Source organism: Squalius cephalus (assembly GCF_949319135.1).
Source record: "Squalius cephalus genome assembly, chromosome: 21".
In the NCBI taxonomy this organism is placed as follows: domain Eukaryota; kingdom Metazoa; phylum Chordata; class Actinopteri; order Cypriniformes; family Leuciscidae; genus Squalius; species Squalius cephalus.
In genome coordinates, this window is record NC_137142.1 from 30613538 (window position 1) to 30636930 (window position 23393).

Here is a 23393-nt window from a genome sequence, read left to right on the forward strand (position 1 = left end):
GCGAACATCAAAATAAAGTGTAACCATCTTTTGTTGGGGGACATACAAATGTGTGCTGTCAAGTGATAAATATACTGTTCATGTTGCGTAAGATCTAAAAGAGTGAAACTCAAATGGTGGGTTAGGACACCAAAATCTGCTCTGAAAAACATTTAAAAGAAAATATGACCCAGACTATTGCAGCACAGATACGGTTTGTGCTGATCAGAAAGTGTTTCACGCAGGGAATTATTGGCTGATGACTGTATGAAACAACTGTATACAACAAACAAAACAATTCTAGTACTAGTACTGTGTTGGTTTGCCTGTTTGATGAACGCAATATTCTTTCCTGTGTTGACATCTTTCCTGTTCAAACAGGAAGTTGGACATATTCTGAGGGCGTTATTTGCTTAAGATTTTACTGTTGAAGCATTTAATCGGTGGAAGGTGATTATAATCAACAGGGCATTCTCATTCTAGAGGACATTTTATTGAAGAAAAATTGTACAAAGAAGATGTGGCATTAATATTTTTGGTGTATTTTCTTGGAATAGAAAGACTGTTAGTTTTAAATGTGAATATCTGTGAATTTTGTTATAAATCACCTCAAAGCCAGTGTTTTTTAAGTATTATTTATATACTATTATAGTATACATTTAATATGTATAAAAGTTTTTATATTTTCAGTTTTCATTTGAATTTTAGTTTTAGCAATTTTGCTATATGCTTTTGTCATTTGTATTAGTTTTTATTGATTTAAAAAAAAAAATATATAGCTTTAATAATTTTTTACCCCAGATAGTTTTAGTAATTTTAGTACTTTAACTTTAGTACTTCAAGGTAGCATTTCAAATTTTCTTTTAAGTTTTATTTCAACTTTATTACAACATTTTTTGTTAACAATAACAACATTTCTCAAATGATTTCAAAGGGTCAGTTTGTTACCTGTCCAGAACTTCAAAACTGAGTGTGTGTGTGTGGTTCGGGTATCCCTATGTTGTGAGGACATGGATACTACAAGGATAGTAAGGATAGTAATGCCAGAAATATTTGATCTTGTGGGGATATTTTTTGGTCCCCAAGAGAAAAACAATACGTAATGAATGAATCATACGTAATGATGTTTTTTGAAAATATAAAAATGCAGAATGTTTTCTGCGATGGGTAGGTTTAGGGGTAGGTGTGGAAAATGGAAGATAAACATGGAAACCCAACGTGTGTGTGTGTGTGTGTGTGTGTGTGTGTGTGTGTGTGTGTGTGTGTGTGTGTGTGTGTGTGTGTGTGTGTGTTTTCGTACCTCCAGGACTTTCCCTGTGATGAACTGCTGACACGCCTCACATTGCACTCCAAACTGAACCTGATAATCTTGCTCACAGTAGGGGGCGCCGTCTCTGTGCACATATAGAGAACAAAACCAATGCATGCAGTCACCCAACATTTTGGATGGATTGGATGGATTTTGTGTATGAATGTGTCTTACTTGCTGATGTATTCTCCAGTCAATACTTTTGCACAGGCTTTACATTTAAAACAGCCCAAATGCCACTGATTCTCGAGAGCCAACAGAGCCTGACCATTCTTAATATCTCTGCCACAGCCTGCACAACCTGAAACACAAACACAAGAAAAACTGATTTGCCAAAAAATAAAAAAACACAAACAACTCTGGATGTGGTTGTATGCTTCTCAAAGCCTAAGCTTAATACATATATATCCACATATATATATATATATATATATATACACACACACACCAATTTTTTTGACTAGCTTGGGCCATTATTTTTGTGTCAAAATATTTTTATACTTTAACTTATTCCACTGTCTTGATCACCATGTTGTGAATCAGCATTTTCTAAACACACATTTATATGTCTGCTATTGTTTCCTTCTTCACATATTACTTTTTACTTTATAAATAAAAGAAGATATTTGGCTTTAGTAGCCAAGCTTATAGACTTAAGAGAAAATAATAGTTCATTATTTATCATAGTAGGTGGATCCTGGCCAAAAAGCCCCCAAACACTAAATAATTTACTGTTTCACGTGTAAATTCATGTCAGTGCATCTCTAAGTGGTTTTCCCATATAGGCTACTGTTGTGTGGATGCAATGTCTCTGTGTGGCAGTTTGTACTCTTACTATAGTTAATTTACACAGATGGTATTTTTATTTCTTTCATAAGTTTAAATGTTTGACCATTAAGGAAGTTGTGATTAAATAAACTGCTTTATAAAGTTTATGCAAGTTACATAATAAGATTTTTGATTTTCCCAATTATTCTCTATGGTGATTTACAGATTTTTACTTGAATTTTTGCATTATTTTTTAATTCATTTATTCCAACATTCTGCTACATTTAAGTTAAGTTAACATAACACATACTACCAATAATATATAATAAGCCGCTGCCTAAATAATTTGACTTCAAATGTGTTTAGGTGTCATGAAAAAAAGAATTAATGGTAACTTTTTCTAGATTTTGGGTTGAAAAATGTGCCTGGCATGTTCTTGACTGGTTTTGTGTCATTGACTCCCGCACTCACTGCTGGGTCCGACGACGTCTTTGGTGTGTCCTGGAGACATGGGCTCTGCACAGTACTGACACAGACAGTCCTTGCCATTGAATGTCACTCTGTCTCCAGCAGGAAATGGTCTCCTGTAGGTCACGAAATATACAATCCCTGTTAAAACTCCTGCCAGTGTTGGGCTTACCATAAACCACAATGTCAGTGACTGTATAATGTCTAGTGTGTGAGTGGGTTTTTCTTCGGCTCTTACTTGCAGATTGTGCACACAAAGCATGCTGGGTGGTAGGTCTTTCCGAGCGCGGTCACCACCTCCCCCTCCACAAACTCTCCACAGATGTTACAACGGGTGCCGTGGATGCGCTGGTAGTCCAGAGTGCACAGATAATCTCCATTCTTCATGAAGAATCCTCCCTGAGCCAGATCGCAGCCACATACTACAGAAAAACACACACAACCGTTTACATGATGGTTTTTAGAATCAAATTATTATGGCGTGTAATATGCATGCATGTACAGGACTGAGATGGAATGGCAGTGTGTGTGTGTGTGTGTGTGTGTATTCTATTTCAAATAAATGCTGTTCTATCAAACTTTCTATTTATTAAAGAATCCTGAAAGAAATTTAGCATGGTATAAGAAAATATTAAGAAAACATAACTGTTTTCAACACTAAAAATAATAATGCAATTTTCTTGAGCAGTAAATCAGCAATTAGAATGATTTCTGAAGGATCATGTGACACTGAAGACTGGAGTAATGATGCTGGAAATTCATGTCATCACAGGATATATAAATATATATATTTTTGGAACAATAGTTGGTGAGTGACATTTTTAGGTTGAACCTTGATTTTTTTAAGGGTTATAATGGTTTCTTTGTGATACATTTCTCTTCTTGCAACATGATAATGCAGCATAATTGGCGCACTAGGAATAGAAGTGTAAAAATAAACCTCAGTGGAGGACAATGGCCAAACCGTGATCTGAGAAAACACAATAGTCAGAAACCTTGAAATGTCTAATCTGAACCAACAGGCTTCTCTGAAACACATTTAGAGCTCATTGTGTTTCATTTTAAGCTCTTAAGAGCTCCTTCAGCCACTTTCTGTTTTGGAGTCTTATTGTCCAAACCATCTTTCATGGCTTTCCGCACCTCATCCTGGGTTCCCGCGGGGTGAACCGAGGCCGTGACTAATGCAGGATGTGCGTTTACTGAGAGAATAAATGAGTGGAAGTATAATGGATGTGTACAATGTGTACGTAGTGCACAGTAAGGCTCCGCAGTGCTGTTATGTAACAGACTTCAGTGATTCTCACAGCCTTCTTCACAATCCGCTCCGATAAAATGAGTTTATGCACTGAGAAACTTCTGCAGGGGCCATATGAGGACAACGCCACCCTACGCTAGTCACATGGACAAAGCGCGATAAATTTTCATTATAAATATGCAAATTGCATGTATTCTATTAATACTGAAAAATATTCATAAAAAATACTTTTTACTGTAAAAAAAGTTAGGTGCAACTTTAACATGTAAAACAGTGCAAAAAAGTACACATTTATTTATTCATCCCAATATCCTTAAATTAAGCTGCAGCTCAACAACACAACCAATATCAATCTATGGGGGAATAGGCAATATTACCACGTCTGCTTTGAAAATGTGGAAATCAGCACTGAATCATTTGATCTGATGAATAAATGAATAAATAATGGACTTGGCAACAACGTCCTTTGACACATTTCCTACAATCTGACTTTCATCTTTGGACGACCCAGACACAAAAGAATTCATTAACTCTCATTCAATGTTATGAGCTGAGCTCTCTATGTCGTAGGCATCCTCTTTTTGATAAATTTGAGAGATTACCCTCGGGTCGAAGATTTAGGATGCCAGCAATTTTTAAAAATGGGGGGGGGGGGGTGGAATCCTGTTTTTTTTTTTTTTATATTTATATTTATATTGTTGGTCTATGTATGTATGCATGTTGAAACACAAGCAAAAAAATTTCCACAAGGGGATAATAAAGCAAACAATTCAATTCTATGTTTTATGAACTTAAGTTGCATGAACTTAACTTTCTGTGATTTTATTTATTTTCATTTCATAAGTTACAAATGTCCTAAAATGTACATTTTATTTTTCAAAAACCACTTTCTTAATATATGTTGTTCTTACTGTTGTGTGAAGGTTGCCTATAAATGAATAATATAATGAGTTGTCTGTATGCTGCTCTGGACTGATTAGTTTAGATAAACTGATTATTACTATTATTACACAGATTTACAGTAAGAATGACATAATCCCTGCAGGGTGGTGAACACAAAGTAGATGATTAGCTCTTAAACTGATTATCTGCCCAGATCACTACAGGTCATGTGCAAATTCAATTCAAATATCTGTGAGGTTCGATCCAAAGTCGTCCGAAAAGAGTTTAATCTCTCATATTCATTATCACCTTTCATATTTAAAATTCATAATCTGTAAAACCACTAGTCTAAAAGAGTATTTCTCATAGAGTCTCTGTCTGTGATGTATTAAGAAGTCAGTGAAGTCAGAGAATGACATGAACTCAGATATTAAATATTAAAAACATATTTGAGATGTTTCTACAGTTGATGATGAGGGAATTTGTGCTCAACTGAAAACAATACGCGAAATTATGCAATTATGCAAAAGTAACATACAAGTAATGCTACTTTTTAAGTGAAACAATTAGTATTTAATAATGTTAATGTTAATAATTGTAATATTTTAAAAGTATTCCCCAACCAACATTGCCAACTGCTTCATGGTAACAGAAATAAAGCATTTAATAAATTAAAAATAATCTTTAATTTCATTGTTCCATCATTTTGTATGATTAATGCTGCGTTTGCACCATGTCGCAATTACTGTGATACGAGATGACAACCTGTGACGTTCTGCTGTTTATGTGCTTGAACTTGGAATTATGCTTTTCTATGGAAACACTATCAATGCCAAAATGAATCTGCACTGGTCAAGTAGTACAAGTCAGAGCTGTTCGTCTAGTTTTGTAGAATTGATTTATTCATTAAAAATAATCTATGAGTTGGAACAGTAAAAAACTGTCCAGCATACAACATTTGGTCACACTTTAGATTAGGGTCCAATTCTCACTATTAACTATGACTTTTGCCTCAATAAACTCCTAATTACTGCTTATTAAGTTTAAGTTTAGGCATTCGGTAGGATTAAGGGATGTAGAATATAGTAATGAAGAATAAGGCATTGATATGTGCTTTATAAGTACTAATAAACAGCCAATATCCTAGTAATATACATGTTAATAAACAACTAGTTAATAGTGAGAATTGGGTTCTAAACTAGTGTTACCCAACATTTAAATCACGTTTTGGTCACTAAATAATTCCCATACCTCCATTTGTGTTATTTCATAGATTTGATGACTGTGAAACTGTGAAAAATAGTAATTCTAAAGAATAAGTATGTCCAAATCTTTGCCTGGAAGTGCATATCTACTTCCATGAATGAATCCCCAAAATTGTCACTGTCACTTAGATCCACACTGCATCCACACAGCAGATCTGACGTCATCATAATGCTGATTTCTCTAACTGAAGTGGTACTGCAGGACAGAGAGAAAGTCTCTGGGTTAATTGGATCAAAGCTGAGCTCAGTCATGACAGGATTTACTTTATACTGTAGGACTCTATTATATCCAGGTCTGCATCAAGTGCTACTGACAAAATAGTCCACATAATCTTGAGTGTTTTGCTAAAAACTGATAAATTTGGTGGGCTTTTTAAACAATGGCCCTGAAGTGACATGGCAAATCTGGATATGTCTGTATAAGTTCAGCAGTGAGAGTATTAAAAAAGGCAGTCTGGGGCTCTGGGCATCACCTAATGGTCTCAAAAGAAACTTTGAATGCAACAAATCTCTGGGAAAAAAAGGCTTATATTACACAATACCCAGAGTCTATAACGGATTATAGCAAACCAAGTTCATAAAAAAGTATTTATTATATTTATTTTTTTATATAATAATTTTTTTAAGGTTAACATTTATGAATTAGAGCATGGCATACACCAGGACACTACTGAAATCGCTGAAAATTTCAAGTTAACTACTGCCATTTCAACAGTGACCAACTGTTGTTGCTGACCTCACCTGTCCCTATAATGCTATTTAGACTACATACACAAGTGGGTAGAGTTTGTTCTTAAGACTCTGAAAAACACATGCTAAATAGGTCAAGCCGGAACTCATCTATAACACCCTTAACAATTACTCAGTGATCCTGAATTCTGACTGGAGAGGTGAGTCATAGAAGACTCACACAAGAGGTGATTTATAGGAAACATTCAGCAAACCAGAACGGCAGCATCTCAGACAGAGAGGATTTGACTATGAATATGCAACCAAAAGCTCAAAACCTGTCAACATTTTTGTACCTTTGAGATTTTCTGCATTGTGACATTATTTTCATGACAGTTAAGCACATTTCCCCCATATAGCATATATACTGTATATAGGCCTACTGTATGTTTCATATGCATGTATGAATTTATTATGCCCCATTTACACCAGGTATTAATGCGTTTTGGTTAATCGGATCACAAGTAGACGAGGGAGACTCAAAATGCATCTTAACTCTTTCCCCGCAGTTGACGGAAATTTGCGTTATTTATGAGATAACGCCTCCCTGCCATTGATGGAAAATTCTCATTTTCACTGTTATACTGTAGGGGGCGCTATGACAACTTCTGAAAGAGTACTGAATCTCCTGATCAAAAGACATGTGAAGAAGAAGCAGAAACAAGCGATTACGTAAAAGTAAAAGCACGTTATGTAAAATAATGCGATCATCAACATTAAACAGCATAAAATCAAAACTGCCTAATGTTACCGAATGAAATGTCGACCCAGGACGAGGTTTAGGACTGTGACGCTTTGGTGGTGTTGATAGACTCGATCTACTCCATCTATGTTTCGATCATCATTCTAAATCTGATCCGGACGTAGTCTTTGACAAAAACACGTTTTTCTCAGCTATTTGCTCAAAATGTTGCTTTTTTTATGAAACTTGCCCACATTCAAGTGTTGATAAAAAAAAGACTGCTTTTGAACAAACAAACAAAAAAACTTTATCATAGCTTAATGCAGAGGCCCTGTCATATTGCATGTTCAGATATCCATACAACAAAATATTCTGGGGGTCATGAACATTTTGTAAAAATTATCAAAAATGCTGGCAACTTAAAAAAATAAAAAATAAAATGGTGGGGAAAGAGTTAATACCAGGTGTAAACAGTGTCTTAGTCATATTGCAGAAAACATATTTTTTTTATGCTTTTCTTTTGATGACGTGTTTTTAGATTTATCGCTTTTTTTTTAATTTGCTCTTTATTTGTTCAAAAGCTAAACTAAACAGACAACAGTAAAAGCACAGTATACACCTCTCCTTTTCCACAGACTAATATATTATATCTCTGAATATTGCATACATATCATAATTCGAATGTACAGTGGACATCTATTCCTGATTCAGAACTGGTCTTCATGGCACTGAATGTCTTGTATGTAACAGATTATCATGGTTTGTATATGTGCATAAGTGACACTGATTCACTCACTCACCTTTGCACGTGAAGCACTTGATGTGGAAGTGTTTGGCCTGCACTCGTAACACCTCTCCCTTGCACACCTCTCCACATTTAGCACAGCGTATCAGAGGCTTCTCCGTCTGGTGGTGAGATTCCTGTGTATGGGCCACTGCATTGAAGAAGAAGAAAAAAAAAAAAAAGTTTTGTCATGGTCTGTAACAGTACCTACATGGTGACAGTCTTCCTAACAGTTCTGTCAGTTCAAAGCTAGACTAAAAACACATCTCTTTGACCCAGAATTCACATAACACATTATAGATTTCTATGATTCAATGTTAGGCTGCATAGATTAGGTTAGCCGGGAACACTTCCCATAAATCCTGATGTACTCGTTACATCATAAGCAGAATGGCGTCTACGCTAATATTAGTCTCTTTGTTTATCCCAAGGTTTTCGCAGTCCACTGGATCCAGGCTGTATCCAGATCTGATGAAGGACCTGCGCCTGGACGCGACGACAACGCAGTCCTGAAGTGTCAACTAGTCTCTTCCCTGTGAAGGCCATCAGTGTACTCACAGGTTTGCGTTTTTGAGAGTTTGCGCAGAGAGAACTTAAAGGAGAACTCCGGTCAATTTTAACATTGAGCTCATTTTAATACCTTATCATAGGTTTAATACCTATGATCACGCGCGTGAACTCTGCAATCGACTACTTTGGACTTCAACCGAAAAACAGGATGTAAACAAAGGTATTTGCGCTGGCTTAAATAACATCATTTTTATACATATCTTTCACATCTACTGCAGTCAGACTCACTCGTGTTCACTCAGAAGGAATCACTCACATTTTCTGTGCACTTGTAATGACACATCAAGGATGTTAAGAGGCTAAAAGCAGGTTTAGTACTTGCCCCATTGAAGTCAACAGGGTGCAAATTTTAAAAATAGAATAACTCGGTGTAGGCAACACCGATTTTTGTCGTTGTTCTCTGTATTGACAGCACTCCAAATGTACAAAAAAATGAGCTCAATGTTAAAATTGACCGGAGTTCTCCTTTAAGAGTTTTCTGTTAAAACGGTGTCGTGTTAGCAACCCCTAAGTTAATAACTAATGATCATTGCGATGGAAGTGAATAAATCAAAACTAACTTTAGCTGGACATTAACTTTATTCTAGAGCTGCTATAAAGCCCAAACAATCTCTGTTACTTTAATTTCCTATTATCAATTGTAAAAAGCACTATATAAATGAAGATGACTTGACTTGACTTGAGAGTGCAAGTGCAGGTGGAATATGAGATGCATATAGAACTACTGCATGCAAAATACATTTAATTCTACTATTCTGTTCAGTAACACAGTCCATTTTGGTGACACAATGCTTTTCATTTCATTACAAAATCAAGCTTAAGTACACTACCTTTCACAATTATGGGATTAGTAAATATTCCATTCATCAAGGATGCATTCAATTGATTAAAGGTGACAGTAAAGACATTTATAATGTAACAAAAATATTATATTTTAAAATAATGCTGACATTTCTATTCATCAAAACATCCTGGGAAAAAAAGTATCACAGTTTCCACAAAAATATTAAGCAGCACAACTGTTTTCAACATTGATAATAATCAGAAAAGTTTTTTGGGCAGCAAATCATCATATTAGAATTATTTCTGAAGGATCATGTGACACTGAAGACTGGAGTAATGATGCTGAAAAAACAGCTTTGCATCACAGGAATAAATTACATTTTAAAATATATTCAAATAGAAAACAGTTATTTTAAATTGTAATAATATTTCACAATATTACTGTTTTTACTGTATTTTTGATCAAATAAATGCAGCCTTGGTGAGCAAAAGTACCTTCTTTCAAAAACACGAATAAATCTTCCTGACCCCAAACCTTTGAACGGTAGTGTACATCAAAAAACAACGATCACTGCACCTTAAGTCATCATGAAATGGCATATTAAAAAGGATATTCAGCAAGAAATCAAATTACAATCAGTGCCGAAATGTGAAAGTCAGACTGTATAGATGCACGTCTCTAGTTCGTTTAGTATTCGTACAGCAGATCATGTACTTTATAAAAACATCCCCACCTCACCTCAGATGTCCTCGAAACCTGATTATCAATTCAGCACTGAGCACTACGCCACGAACGAGCATTTCTCATTCCTTTAGAAACACACAAAGCTTTTACTATTATTGATCTGCATTTGTTTTCCATTAATTTTGCATTAGTTTTGAGCTTCACTTTATCCAAAACGTCCTCTACAATTCTGAGTGTTTGTAAAATGTGACAGCGGCGGCTTTAAAGGAATAGATCATGCAGAAAAAAAAATTGAATCTTTCATACTCACCCTCATGTCATTTTAAACACATTTGAACTGCCATCCATCCATCCATCCATCCATCCATCCATCCATCCATCCATATATGTGACCCTGGACCACAAAACTAGTCATAAGTCGCACAAGTATATTTGTGGCAATAGCCAACAATACACTGTATGGGTCAAAATTATCAATTTTTATTTTATGCCAAAAATCATTAGGATATTAGGTAAAGATCATGTTCCATGAAGATATTTTGCAAATTTCCTTCCGTAAATATATCAAAGTTATTTTTGTGAGTGGATGCAGCAACATCGAGGACTTCATTTGGACAACTTTAAAGGCAATTTTCTAAATATTTACTTTTTTTTTTACCCTCAGATTTCAGATTTTCTAATAGTTGTATCTCGGCCAAATATTGTCCCATCCTAACAAATTATACATCAATGGAAAGCTTATTCAGCTTTCAGATGATATTTACATCTCAATTTAAAACAACAACAACAAACCTTATGACTGGTTTTGTGGTCCAGGATCATATATATATGGATGGATATAGACTATATACTGTATATACATACATACATACATACATATATGGATATATATATATATATATATACATTTATACCCACAAAACAGAATGTGAGCCAAGTAGTATGTCTGAATACAGTATTCATAAAACTGGCGACAAGTCCCTGGATGACCTACTACTTCAAATAATGATTTAAATAAACAATTTGGATGATCTGTTCCTTTAAAGTCACAATGAAACAAAAGCAGCTTTTTCTTTTGTATTGTGACAGATCTGAATGTGAGCTTGCAGTCGATTGTAAGAACAGGACGGGGTTTGCAAATGACTGTTCAGTATATGTCATCAGAAATAATTATTTTGTCATTATGTCAAATTATGACATATTGATGAAAAATCACCAGGTAAAAAGTTGTTCACAATAACATCAACAACATGCATTTTGAAAACAGATGTGAATTTTCATTTCATACTGACAAAGACTCTTTTTTTTTTTTGCCAGTAGTACTGCAGCTGCAAATGAAGAATATCATATCCACTATAGAGCAGTGCACCCAAAAACCTTCTCAAAATCTCTGTATTAAGGAAGCATCTCTTAAGATTCCAACCCATCATTCCCTCTCTCCACGGTGTCTACACTAATCCAGAAGGAGCGACTCATTCTGTCTGGAAGTGTTGAAGATCAAACACAGACAGTCCCTGCACTATTGAATCAGCATCACAGGGAAGGGCTGGGTGTGTGTGCATGCGTGTTGGATTGTACGAGTCTCGAGGGACATTCATTCCGCAGACGTAGACTTTTTTCATACATATTTATGCGTCGACTCTCTTCCCCTGCCCCCTTTCCAAACCCTCTTCACCCTCACATCCCAGGCTAAACAAAGCACTGGAAAGTGGGATCAGAGCCGTATCTCTCACTGCCAGAGCTGAAGAATCATTATCCATTATAATTATATTCAGCATATCAGTGAAGGTACATTTAAAAACATTAAAAAGTGGAAGTACAGTGAAATAAAATGTAAATGAACTGTCTCAAATGTTGCCTCGCTTTTATATGATGAAAAATGACTTCATACATGGATAGTTCACCCAAAGATGAAACTCATTTACTCACCCTCAAGTTGTTCCAAAGCTGTATGAATTTCTTTCTTCTGCTGAATACAAAAGAGTTTTTGAAAAATATGAGTAACCAAACAGTTGATGGGCCCCACTGATTTCATAGTATGGAGAGAAAAACAATTATACTATGGAAATCAATGGCTTTGTCAATGGTTTGGTTACTGATGTACTTCAAAATATATTTTTTCGTGTTCAGCAGAAGAAAGAAATTCATACAGGTTTGGAACAAGTTGAGGGTGAGTAAATGATGACAGAATTTTCTTCTTTGGGTGAACTATCCCTTTAAGATATGAGGTCTTGTTTTCTGAAAAAAATTATCAAGTCACCATGAAATCAAAATGGACAATTCTTTTTTTTATGGAATATTGCAGTATTTATTATAAATTATTTATCTGTGCACATAATTTTTTCTTTCATGTGCTCTAATCTGATCTAATAATCTTTAATCAAAATAACTTCCCCTCCCTCTTGCAGTGACATCTGTTCTCTTCTCTGATGACTGTTTACTGGCGTGAGGGCGGGGCAACCTGTCACTCACATGAGATCCACCAATGGCAAACCACAACCATCCGACCATCCAATCAATACCTGATGGACAAAATGAAATCCCGCCTGTCAATTTTCTTATTCGAGAAGCTGTTTCACTTGGATATACAGTATAACTCTCATAACGGTTCTCTGTCTACATGGCATATTAATCACTCACTGATGAAAAAAAAGCTTTACTGAGGGATCTTACATGCACAGAAAAAGAGAATGAGAGTCGTAATAATGTGTGAGAGTAGATGACAGCTACCGTACTTCAAACTCTTTGTGAAGCTTTATAAAACACTTCCTCCAGGCATTTGCTGATTAAGCTCTGAAGTGACACAACAAGATTAAGTGGGCCGGTCAGAACAGTTAACCTCCAGCTCTGAGAGCCCAGCATTACTCATATTACTTCAGCTCGATGGACTCGCTCTCTACTGTCTATAGACAGCTGCCTTGACTGGGGTGAAGCGTGATTAGCGTATATATGGAATGCAATTCATTTCAATAGAGTTTTGCATTGCCATACTGCTAAGCTAATGGCACAATACTCTAATAAGCACACAAAGATAACGTAAAATATAGATTGAACTATTTTTACCAATACTTACAAAATTTGCTTGGATTCATTATAATTTCGGATTTGTATTTTCTCAATTGCATTATACTATTGGCTTCTCTATGACGGGTACATGCAATGCCGCCTTAGGACAAGAAATACCATGGTATTAACATTAAATATACCATGTTTTTTTGGACACTAGCATTATGGCAATTTCATGGTATTCTTTGAAGAACTTAAATTCCAAGTTACACTATACCTTTTTTTTTTTTTTCAATGTTTTTGAAAAGTCTCTTATGCTCACCAAGGCTGCATTTATTTGATCAAAAATACAGTAAAAACTTCATTTTTGTGAAATATTATTAGAATTTAAAATAACTGTTTTCTATTTGAATATATATTAAAATGTAATTTATTCCTGTGATGCAAAGCTGAATTTACAGCATCATTACTCCAGTCTTCAGTGTCACATGATCCTTCAGAAATCATTCTAATATGCTGATTGTTGCTCAAGAAACATTTCTGATTATTATCAATGTTGAAAACAGTTATGCTGTTTCATATTTTTGTGGAAACCATGATCCATTTTTTTTTCAGGATTCTTTGATGAATAGAACGTTCAAAAGAACAGCATTTATTTATTTCTTATGACTTTAATGCATCTTGGCTGAATATAAGTATTAATTTCTTTAAAACAAATCTTTGAAAGGTAATATATATGAATAATGTAATGAAAGCAGTGCCATCTGTTCTCACAACGTTGGCTTTATGGGAGTGCAAGGACCAAACAATGAAAAATGCGAATAATAAAATGCAACTAACCATATAATCATTCACAGAAATGATAGCAAAATAAATGCACAAATGAACTTTTATAAGTGGGGGGATGTTTTGCTGATTGTGTGTCAAATCAAACATTGGTGTAAATTCATCTGTCACTTGGTAGAAACTGGCCAAATTAGACCGATGCCACCATGGGCAAGTTGTGTAACATGAATAAAAGTGCACAAGGTAAAAGAATTATGGGTAACACTTTACTTTAGTGTCATTGTTACATATGTTACATGTAGTTACTATAGTAATAACTATAAGTTTTGCATAATAACATGTAACTAACCCTTAACCAAACCCTAATCCTCCTAACCCTAAAGTAAGTACATGTAGTTCTTTAATATTACTCAGTACTTAAATATATAATTACAGTGTAACATGGCCATCTTAAAAATAAAGTGTAACTGAATAATGAATCGTTCCTTTGAAGGACATTTTTGTTTACTTTTACATGATGATTTTATTTGACAACTTTAGAAAAGTTGCCACTTGATGTCTACAGTATGGGTCCTGAAGCATAAGCAGTTGAGAAATACTAGTATAAAGTCACAGTGACATCACCATAAGATAGTACCTACTACAAAAGTACTTTTTGTAAGAGCATGTATATTGCCGGCATTTTTTATGGAACATCCCAAGGTAACACTTTATTTGTGTGGTTCAGTATAGATATTTTACTAACTATAAGTAAGTTTGCAACTACATGTCAACTAGCAGTCATTACAGTATCAGTAGACTGACTGTGTAACACTTTATTTTGATGCTCCCAACAGACATTCTACAAACTATAAGTAACTTTGCAACTACATATCAAATTATTCTACTAACCCAAACCCTAACCTAACAGTCTAATAATAGTCTATACTCTAATGAGAGTTAGCTGACATGTAGTTGCAAAGTTACTTATAGTAAGTCGAATGTCTAAAGAGGACCATCAAAATAAAGTAACCCAATACTGTAGTTTCATAATATTGCATACTCTCAAATTACTGTAAATCAATACTGAAAGTCTATAAGGATATAAATCAGAGAACACATCTTAAAATACTTAATGTGGTTCAATTGCATGTAAATGTTTGTGCTAACAAAGATGCATTTTACATTTTACACACTTCTGTAGTGTTGGAAAAAGACCCATTCTTGATTATAGTCAAAGACACAATGCAGGAAATGAACAGAAACTGTGCGTCTCTGCAGATGAACTGCAGCAGGGATGAGACATCTTTAAACCGAAAGAGGCCACTGCAGGCGAGACACAACAATGGCCCTACCTTCCTGTCAGCGTTGCTATGGCGACGGCTGCGGGCTTCACGCGTGTACCTCACGGTTCTGCATCCCATTTAAAACTGCAACACAGCCGAAACAACGGCGATGACAGGAGACATGCCGCTAACTCAATCCCACAATGAAATGACCGACAGCTCTGATCCAATAACCTGTGGACCTGAGAGGTACGACTACAGCACAAAGGACGCTTTATATAACAGTTCCTGTGATTCAAATAGCTCAAACACAACGGCTAAATCCAAACAACCTGGACATAAACAAAGATTCTCAACCTATGTTTAACAAATGAACCACAAAATACCATGTCAGAATCACCTTAAAAAAAGAGGTGGGATCCAACCTGCACCTCTGCAGATAAAGCATGATGGGACTGATAGCCGTGAAAGAACAGAATGTAATGAACAAATTCACACGTATTATAAACCTCTCGAAAGGCATACAAGTGACTGTTTTCTGAGATTATAATGAACTATTTACTCTTAAAAGTGTGCAACGTGACCACACTAAGATATAAAGATGGTCAATAACTCTCACTAACACACACACGCACAATTACCTTTCTTCTTGACCATGACCATCAGTGATAAGTGATATGAATCAATAACCAGCCCTGGTGGAGTCGTATCCAGTGAGATTCAACGCCGCACTCAAAAAGAAAAAATCCAATGAACACATGAATATAAGAGGAAAATGTGAGTAAGAGAAAGCTTAAATGTCTCCTAAAACAACAGAGGCAGCCCGGCGTGTGCCTGCTCCCCTGTACCCCTCTGTTCTCTTCTCCTCCTCCTTCTGCCCCCACCCCTCGTCCCATCCCCCTTTTCTGTCTCATTAATCCGAGGACTCGCCCATCTTCCTCTGCAGTCTGGAAGTTCCCGGCTCTGCCAAGCAGAATTTATGATTGTAACGGCCAATTTGGCTTGATTAAGCTAGAACAAGCATTCAAAAGGTTCATATCAAACGGGTAAAAAAAACTTTTTTTTAAGGTAATGAGGTTCATATGTATTAAAATATATAAAAAGGAAATATTCAAACAAATACTAAATGATTCAGAACGCTGCAGCTCGTCTCGTCTTCAACGAGCCCAAAAGTGCTCACGTCACTCCTCTGTTCATCTCTCTGCACTGGCTACCACTCGCTGCTCGCATCAAGTTCAAGGCATTACAGATCTATCACAGGGTCAGCTCCCTCCTACTTTCACTCACTCCTACGAGTCTACATCCCTACCAGAAGCCTACGATCAGTCAATGAGTGATGTCTCGTGGTTCCATCACAGAGAGCCAAAAAATCACTTTCCAGAACATTCTCATTCACAGGTCCATGCTGGTGTGCTCTCCCCACCCTCATCCGGAATGCAGAATCCCTGACAACTTAAAACTCATCTCTTTCCGTGAGCACTTTTAAAAAAAATCCTTTCCTTTTCCCTTAATCCTCCCTTGTCTGGCTTATGCTACTCTGAGCAATTTGAGCACTTCTTGCATTGTTTTTGCCTCTTCACGATGACTTGCTTATTTTAGTCCTAATTTGTAAGTCGCTTTGGATAAAGCGCCTGCTAAATGACTAAATGTAAATGTAAATGTATTGGTTGAACAAACTCACACCTTAGGTTGAGCCAATATTAATGTCCCGGGATGGTTGGGATGCTCAAACAGAGCTGTCAGTACTTTTACAAGCATACCAGAAAACTGCTGCTTTCTGCTAAAACCCTGGAATAAGCAGTTTTCTGAAATGCATGAAAACATAGGCAGAGTTATCACAGTGTTGACTTTTTTCAGAGGATTCAATATGAAAATGGCTTCTGCATTTAAAAATTTGATTGTATTTTTTAAATGTCATACATTTCACAGAAAAGTCTCATAAAAAAATAAAAAATTTGCCGATACGCTGTGTGAGTATGTAAGACATGCTGCACAAATAGCATTTATCAATTACCCCTCCCTAGCAGATTTATACAGGTGGTGCTGGGGAAGATGGAGGGTTTTAGATGAATTTTGAAAGCGTGTGCAAACTGCTATAGTGAATGGTAACCAGCCATTTAAATATTGAGCAGAAAGCTCATTGGCTGCAGATGCGATGTGAACCAATCAGCTTGTGCCTAGAAGTTAACGCTGTAAATATCATCAGTTTGTGCCATCTAGAGATCATGACAGAGCTAGGCATATATACTACAAAACTCATGTGCTCAGCCCATCCTGCTACTCATAAAATAACTAAACTGCAATGTCAGCATCTTTGCTGAGAAAGGCCAGCCGTGCCGCCTTCACCTGTGACATATCATTAGATCACACAGGTTTGTCTGGGATCATGACAGCAGACAGGACATGATCTTGTTTAATCCACTATAAATATCCCTGTGTGATTAAGCTCTGACAATCCCATTACTAGACACAACAGAGACTAGTTACAAAGAACTACATGAGCAGAAAGTCTTCTATACTATTCTGTGGACAGAAACACTCCACCGAGTTCACTCTATTCAAAAATAGCTGTAAATTATGACAAAATATATAAATAAACAAATTGCAAGCAACATATAAATTCCACATATTTCACTATTGTGAAGTTTTACCAGTGACTGATTCTTTTTAGACAGATCTTAAAGGACTTCTCTGCCTTTCATTTTGTTCATTCATACATGCAGTTTTGAATGGGTTTATCAGAAATAGCTGACACAGAACAGCAGAACCACTCAAACAACATAGCAGTATGATTCACAACCGCCTATACACAAAATAAAGAAGAAATGAGCCGAAATGTGTGTACTTTCTGATCACAATTTCTCTCAGTAAAAAATGTGCATGTACAAAATATTCTTAAGTATAAAACACATCTTAAGTAATCTGAATTGTTCCATTGTTTTAAATTCATGAAATTGTTTCTTTAAATTTTAAACAAAGTTAAATTTAACTGAAACTGGGCTGGGATTTCTATTTCCCAGCATGCTTTGCCATGACACTTGAAAGGGAGAGTAGAAATCCCAGCCCAGTTTCAGTTAAATTTAAGTTTGTTTAAATTAAAAGAAACAAGTTCATAAAACTCAAAACAATGAAACAATTCAGATTTGCTGCTTAATATTTTTGTGGAAACTGATATTTTGGATATAGCTGGGATCAGAGGTAACCTGAGGATCATCAACCTGAGGTGGCAGCGTGACCTCACAACACATTGGAGAATGGGAGATCTGTTGTTGTGGCATCTAAGGTTGAGTCTGGATCGGCGGTAAACTGAGGATCATCAACCTGAGGATCATCAACCTGAGGTGGCAGCGTGACCTCACAACACATCCTTGAATGGGAGATCTGTTGTTTTGGCATCTAAGGTTGAGTCTGGATCGGAGGTAACCTGAGGATCATCAACCTGAGGTGGCAGCATGACCTCACAACACATCCTTGACATGCCTAGAAGCATCAATGAACACTTTACCATACGCAAAAACTTACTTTACCTAATCATAGCCTGGTTTAGTGCATTGCGGACACATTTCTAAACACTTCTGGAGAACTAAATGTACGCGACTGGCGCTAATGTGTCACTCAACTGGTTAAGTTTTGCTTTAGCAATGCCATGGGCTTGATTCCCAGAGAACAGGAGGTCAAGTTTTGGGGTAAAAGCATCAGCCAAATGCATTAATGTAATGGAAGATGTATAGTTATATTAATAATCTCTGCTGTAGATTCAACTTGCATGATGTCAACATAACATTCAGAATCAGATAGGATGGGCTAAAACATTCAGCATATTATTTTCACTATATTGATTATCATATTTAAATTTGTGCAAAAAATAGGCAAAATTTTTTTTTAACAATAAATGACTAAATCTAGTAGCCAGGGGCCTATTCTGAGGTCCTGGGGCATCTGCTCCATTCAGAATCCAGCCCTGCATCTAATTTTGATATTAAAATAGTTTCACATGCATCAAACTCTGTGCAATTTGTTTGAATCACTGTGCAATAGCACTGCACTGCAAAATTATTACACCCCTCTGTTATTTACATAAGAGCATTTTCATTGATTTGTCATGCCATTATCTTTTCCAATAACACTGCTCCACAATTACTGACTCTCTGCCCTTCTCAGATGACCCTGTAAAAGCTCTTAGTCCTCCACAGTAATGTCCAGAAGTAAACTCTTCCAAGCGGATCTATATGGTACATTATGGAACTCCAGGATGAGGGAAATGCAACTTAAAAAATAAATCAACAAATATGCAGTTAAACAGAACACAGACAAATGTTTTAATGAGGTCTCTTACGCTCACCAAGACTGCATCAAAAATACAGTAAAAAAAAGTTATGTGAAATATTATTACCATTTAAAATAACTGTTTTCTATTTGAATCTATTTAAACATGTAATTTCTTTTCTGTGATCAAAGCTGAATTTTCAGGATCATTACTCCAGTTTTCAGTGTCACATGATCCTTCAGAAATCATTCTAATATGATGATTTGCTGCTCAAGAAACATTGTTGAAAACAGCTGTGCTGCTTAATATTTTTGTGGAAAGTATACAAATACAAACTTTTGATCAATTTAGTTAATCCTTGCTTCTTTTTTTGTAACAATAAGGTTTCATTAGTTAACAACTTTAGTTAATATGAAGAATAAACAATACTTAGACAGCATTTATTAATCTTAGTTAATGCTAATTTCAAAATTTCAAAATACAAAAGTTGTATTTGTTAATATTAGTAATTTCACTGTGAACTAACATGAACTAACAATGAACGAAATACTGTAACAAATGTATTGCTCATTGTAAGTTAATAAATTAACTAATGTTAACAAATGAGACCTTATTGTAACGTTTAAAAAAGTTATTATTTAAAAAAACAACACCACCACCACCACAAAATCTTACTGACCCCCAACTTTTGAACGGCAATGCACGGCTTCTTCTTTCAAGCCAAATAAAGTTCCTTTCCCACAAAACCGCTTTAATCTGTTTGTGTAAATCTTTACCCAAACAAGAGTTTACAAGCAAATCCCAAGAAATCTGAAGACTGCTGATGGAGGAAATCTGACATGCTGGATCTGTCCGATGGTCTAATACGAGTAAAGCCTTTTTGGTAGATTCAAGCATCCTTGTAGAAGTTTACAGTTACATAAAACTCATTTTCGAAAAGCAGCAACCATCATTTTTTGACATTAGTGTACTGATTAATAAATTTCATAATGCTCTTTCCTCCTCACACACACACACACACACACACACACAAAAGTTTGACATGTCATGATGTTTCCTTGCACTTAGATGAGCACTACCTCTTGATTAGCATAATTAATTGCTTTCATCACATTAAAAGCATGTAATCCCTTTTTAGCAACTGATATATACATAAAAGGATTCATGTTTTGGAAGCTGTTGGAAAATTCATAAAACATATTTTCCATATGAAATTATATGAATACTAATGAGATCATGTTGGCGACAAAGACACAACATTACAAGGACCAGTGTTGGGTAAGTTAATTCTTTCAAATAAATAATATAAAATTGCATAAATTATTCTTGAACTTACCAGTGTTTAAAGGGAGGTTATATTAAAAACATACATTTTAACATTAGATGTTAAATTCTGATGTTAACTCCACTATTGTTTTATATATGTTTATTTGGTAGCACTTTATTTTATAGTCCTTTTTCCGCATGTACTTACTATGTACAGTGATTACAATAACCGGGTAATAACTACAGTAGGTACTAACCTAAACCTAACCTTAACCCATGTAGTTGACTTATACAAGTACACTGTAAGCACACATACTGTAAAATAAAGTGCAATCAATTGTTCTATAGTCCATACATCAGTAGTAACTAATTAAATAACAGAAAAAATAAGAGTAACTTACTTTAATTCGAGGGAAAAGTAGCTAAATTACAGTAATTCAATTACTTGGTAATGCATTACACCTAGTACACTAGAACAACGCTGACTAAAGTTTCCTAAAAATTAACAATTGAGCTTTACAATTACCATTGCTCAGTTGATGATGGGTCTAAATTTTAGAACTGATCTAATACTGTCTCTTTTGTAACAGTATTATGCAATGAACAAGAGGTGTGCAATGCTAGGTTTGAAGCACAATTACAAAGCGCATGCAACCCACTACTGTTCGTACCGGGTACCAGGCTCTCGCTCATGTAGTAGTCATCAGGGTTGATAAACGGCAGCTGTTCCTTCATGGACTGTTTGGGAATGAGGTACAGCACTTCTGCCACACGTCCATTCTCTATGACAGACATGCGTTTGACGGAGTTTGTGCGTTTGATCCGGGTGCGATCCACCTGCTGACTGCGTCCCGAGCCGCACAGTTTCCCCAGGCTGTTCAAAGTGGGAAGGGAAGGCATGGCTGTGGTGCACAATAAGTCCTTAAAAACACACAAACTGGGCCAAAAATGCTTTAGGAATAAGTCTTCTCCGCAACTGACTCAATATCCAGATGATGACCGGTGATCCGGTTCCACGTTCCAGCAGGTGAGTCTGCAGAGAGTGCCAAACTCCAACCAAAACCCTCTGGTCTTCAGATTAACAAATCTTAAATCTTAAAGTAAACGCTTACTCGTCACAATTTAGTGGTTGCCAGATGCAATTCTCCTACTCCTGTCTCAGGTGAAGACCACAGGTGAACCCCAATCCAGAGTGGAAAGTAAGAAGTGGCTCGAATAGCTCCTTTCCTTCCCCTAAGCGGATTAACCCTGACGTCTGCCCCCCGATTATCTCTTGGACAGGGTTTGGCGACGCCACCAGAGCTGCTGCACAAGCTCCTTGCTCAGAGCAGTTTAACGACACAACTAAAAATACCCTGATCTTGATCTAAATCAAGAATGGTCATCTTTGAGACAATTAGCAAGCCTTTGTTCGAACAGTTCAGTTCTGTTTTTAGAAACTGCAGTGCATTTTCTATTATTGAAATGTAACGCACGAGATTAGCTGAAAACAGATACTCAGAGATATAGATTAGTTATAATCCAACAAACTCCTTTAAATCTTTAAATCACAGGATTTTCTAATTCAGCCAAATAAAAGTGCCGTCAGAATGAAACAATCTGATGTAACAACGATAATAAAAGGATTATGATCATGGCAGCAATAATCAAATTGTTAATTCTTCATATGCTCGCAGAGTCTGTAATCTTGAGCAACACATTTTGTGATATGCTATTATTAATATAAAGGCAGCTGTTTGGCACAACTAAAATAATCAATGTCTTATGAAGATTAAATTAGAGGTGTAATAATAACCGTTACAAGTTCATAAATCCACCCAAACCTCTCTATTTGTTCCCTAACCTCTGGAGGAAATAGGTCAATAAATAAAATAAAAGAGGAAAGAAGAAACAGCAGGTATTTATACAATTTTCTAGAGAATGTATTTAAAATGCCCAGATAAGAATTATATGGGATTGCTGAGTTTCACACCACTTTTCATTTATTTTGACCTTCATCAAATATTGTAACTACAGCTAAATTCTCCATTGTGCTGCCTGGTGAAACCTCATTATGGGTTTTTGGGCTTTCTGCCAATTTTCTGGGTGGTAAGTAGAGTTGGCATCCAGCCAACGGAAAAAAAGAAAATATAATAATTAAACAAATTACATAAATGATAAAAAAAAAAATTATAAGAGTAAATAAAATTAATTATAATATTAATATAGACTGACATTATGAAATTAGCATTAAGATATAATGAATATAGTTATTAAATAATAAATTGTAATACATATTAAATAATACACAATGCATCCAGAGCACATAACCTTTTGTAACACCCACATCCATATAACCGACTAGATCTGATAAAAACGAGTCCAGTAAACTAAATGACAGTAAACTATTATGTAATAGGGGCAGTCATGGCCTAGTGGTTAGGGAGTTGAACTGGTAACCCAAAGGTTGCTGGTTCGATTCCAGAACCGGTGGGAAATGACTGAGATGCCCTTGAGCAAGGCACCTAACCCCCAATCGCTCCCCGGGCGCCACACAAAGGCTGCCCGCTGCTCTCCACGTTTGCAGTGTGTGTGTGTGTGTTAACTACTCACTACTCTGCTCCTAATGTGTGTGCATTAACTTGGGGTTAAATGCAGAGGTCAA

The 23393-nt window shown here is 35.9% G+C and overlaps 1 protein-coding gene across 2 annotated transcripts in view; it reads right to left on the minus strand.

The window, feature by feature from the left end:
• Positions 1-23393, minus strand: part of ablim1a (actin binding LIM protein 1a) — a gene marked incomplete at both ends in the record, with an annotated part of 47657 nt that overhangs the window by 20184 nt on the left and 4080 nt on the right. Inside the window, 6 exons of one of the 2 annotated variants that reach the window (XM_079855594.1) lie at positions 1280-1373; positions 1463-1589; positions 2528-2640; positions 2763-2946; positions 8138-8272; positions 21421-21649. In XM_079855594.1, the coding sequence (XP_079711720.1) occupies positions 1280-1373; positions 1463-1589; positions 2528-2640; positions 2763-2946; positions 8138-8272; positions 21421-21649 (882 nt within the window). Of the gene's footprint in view, positions 1-1279; positions 1374-1462; positions 1590-2527; positions 2641-2762; positions 2947-8137; positions 8273-21420; positions 21650-23393 lie in introns of those variants that run through there. The other variant, XM_079855593.1, reaches the window with a different exon arrangement.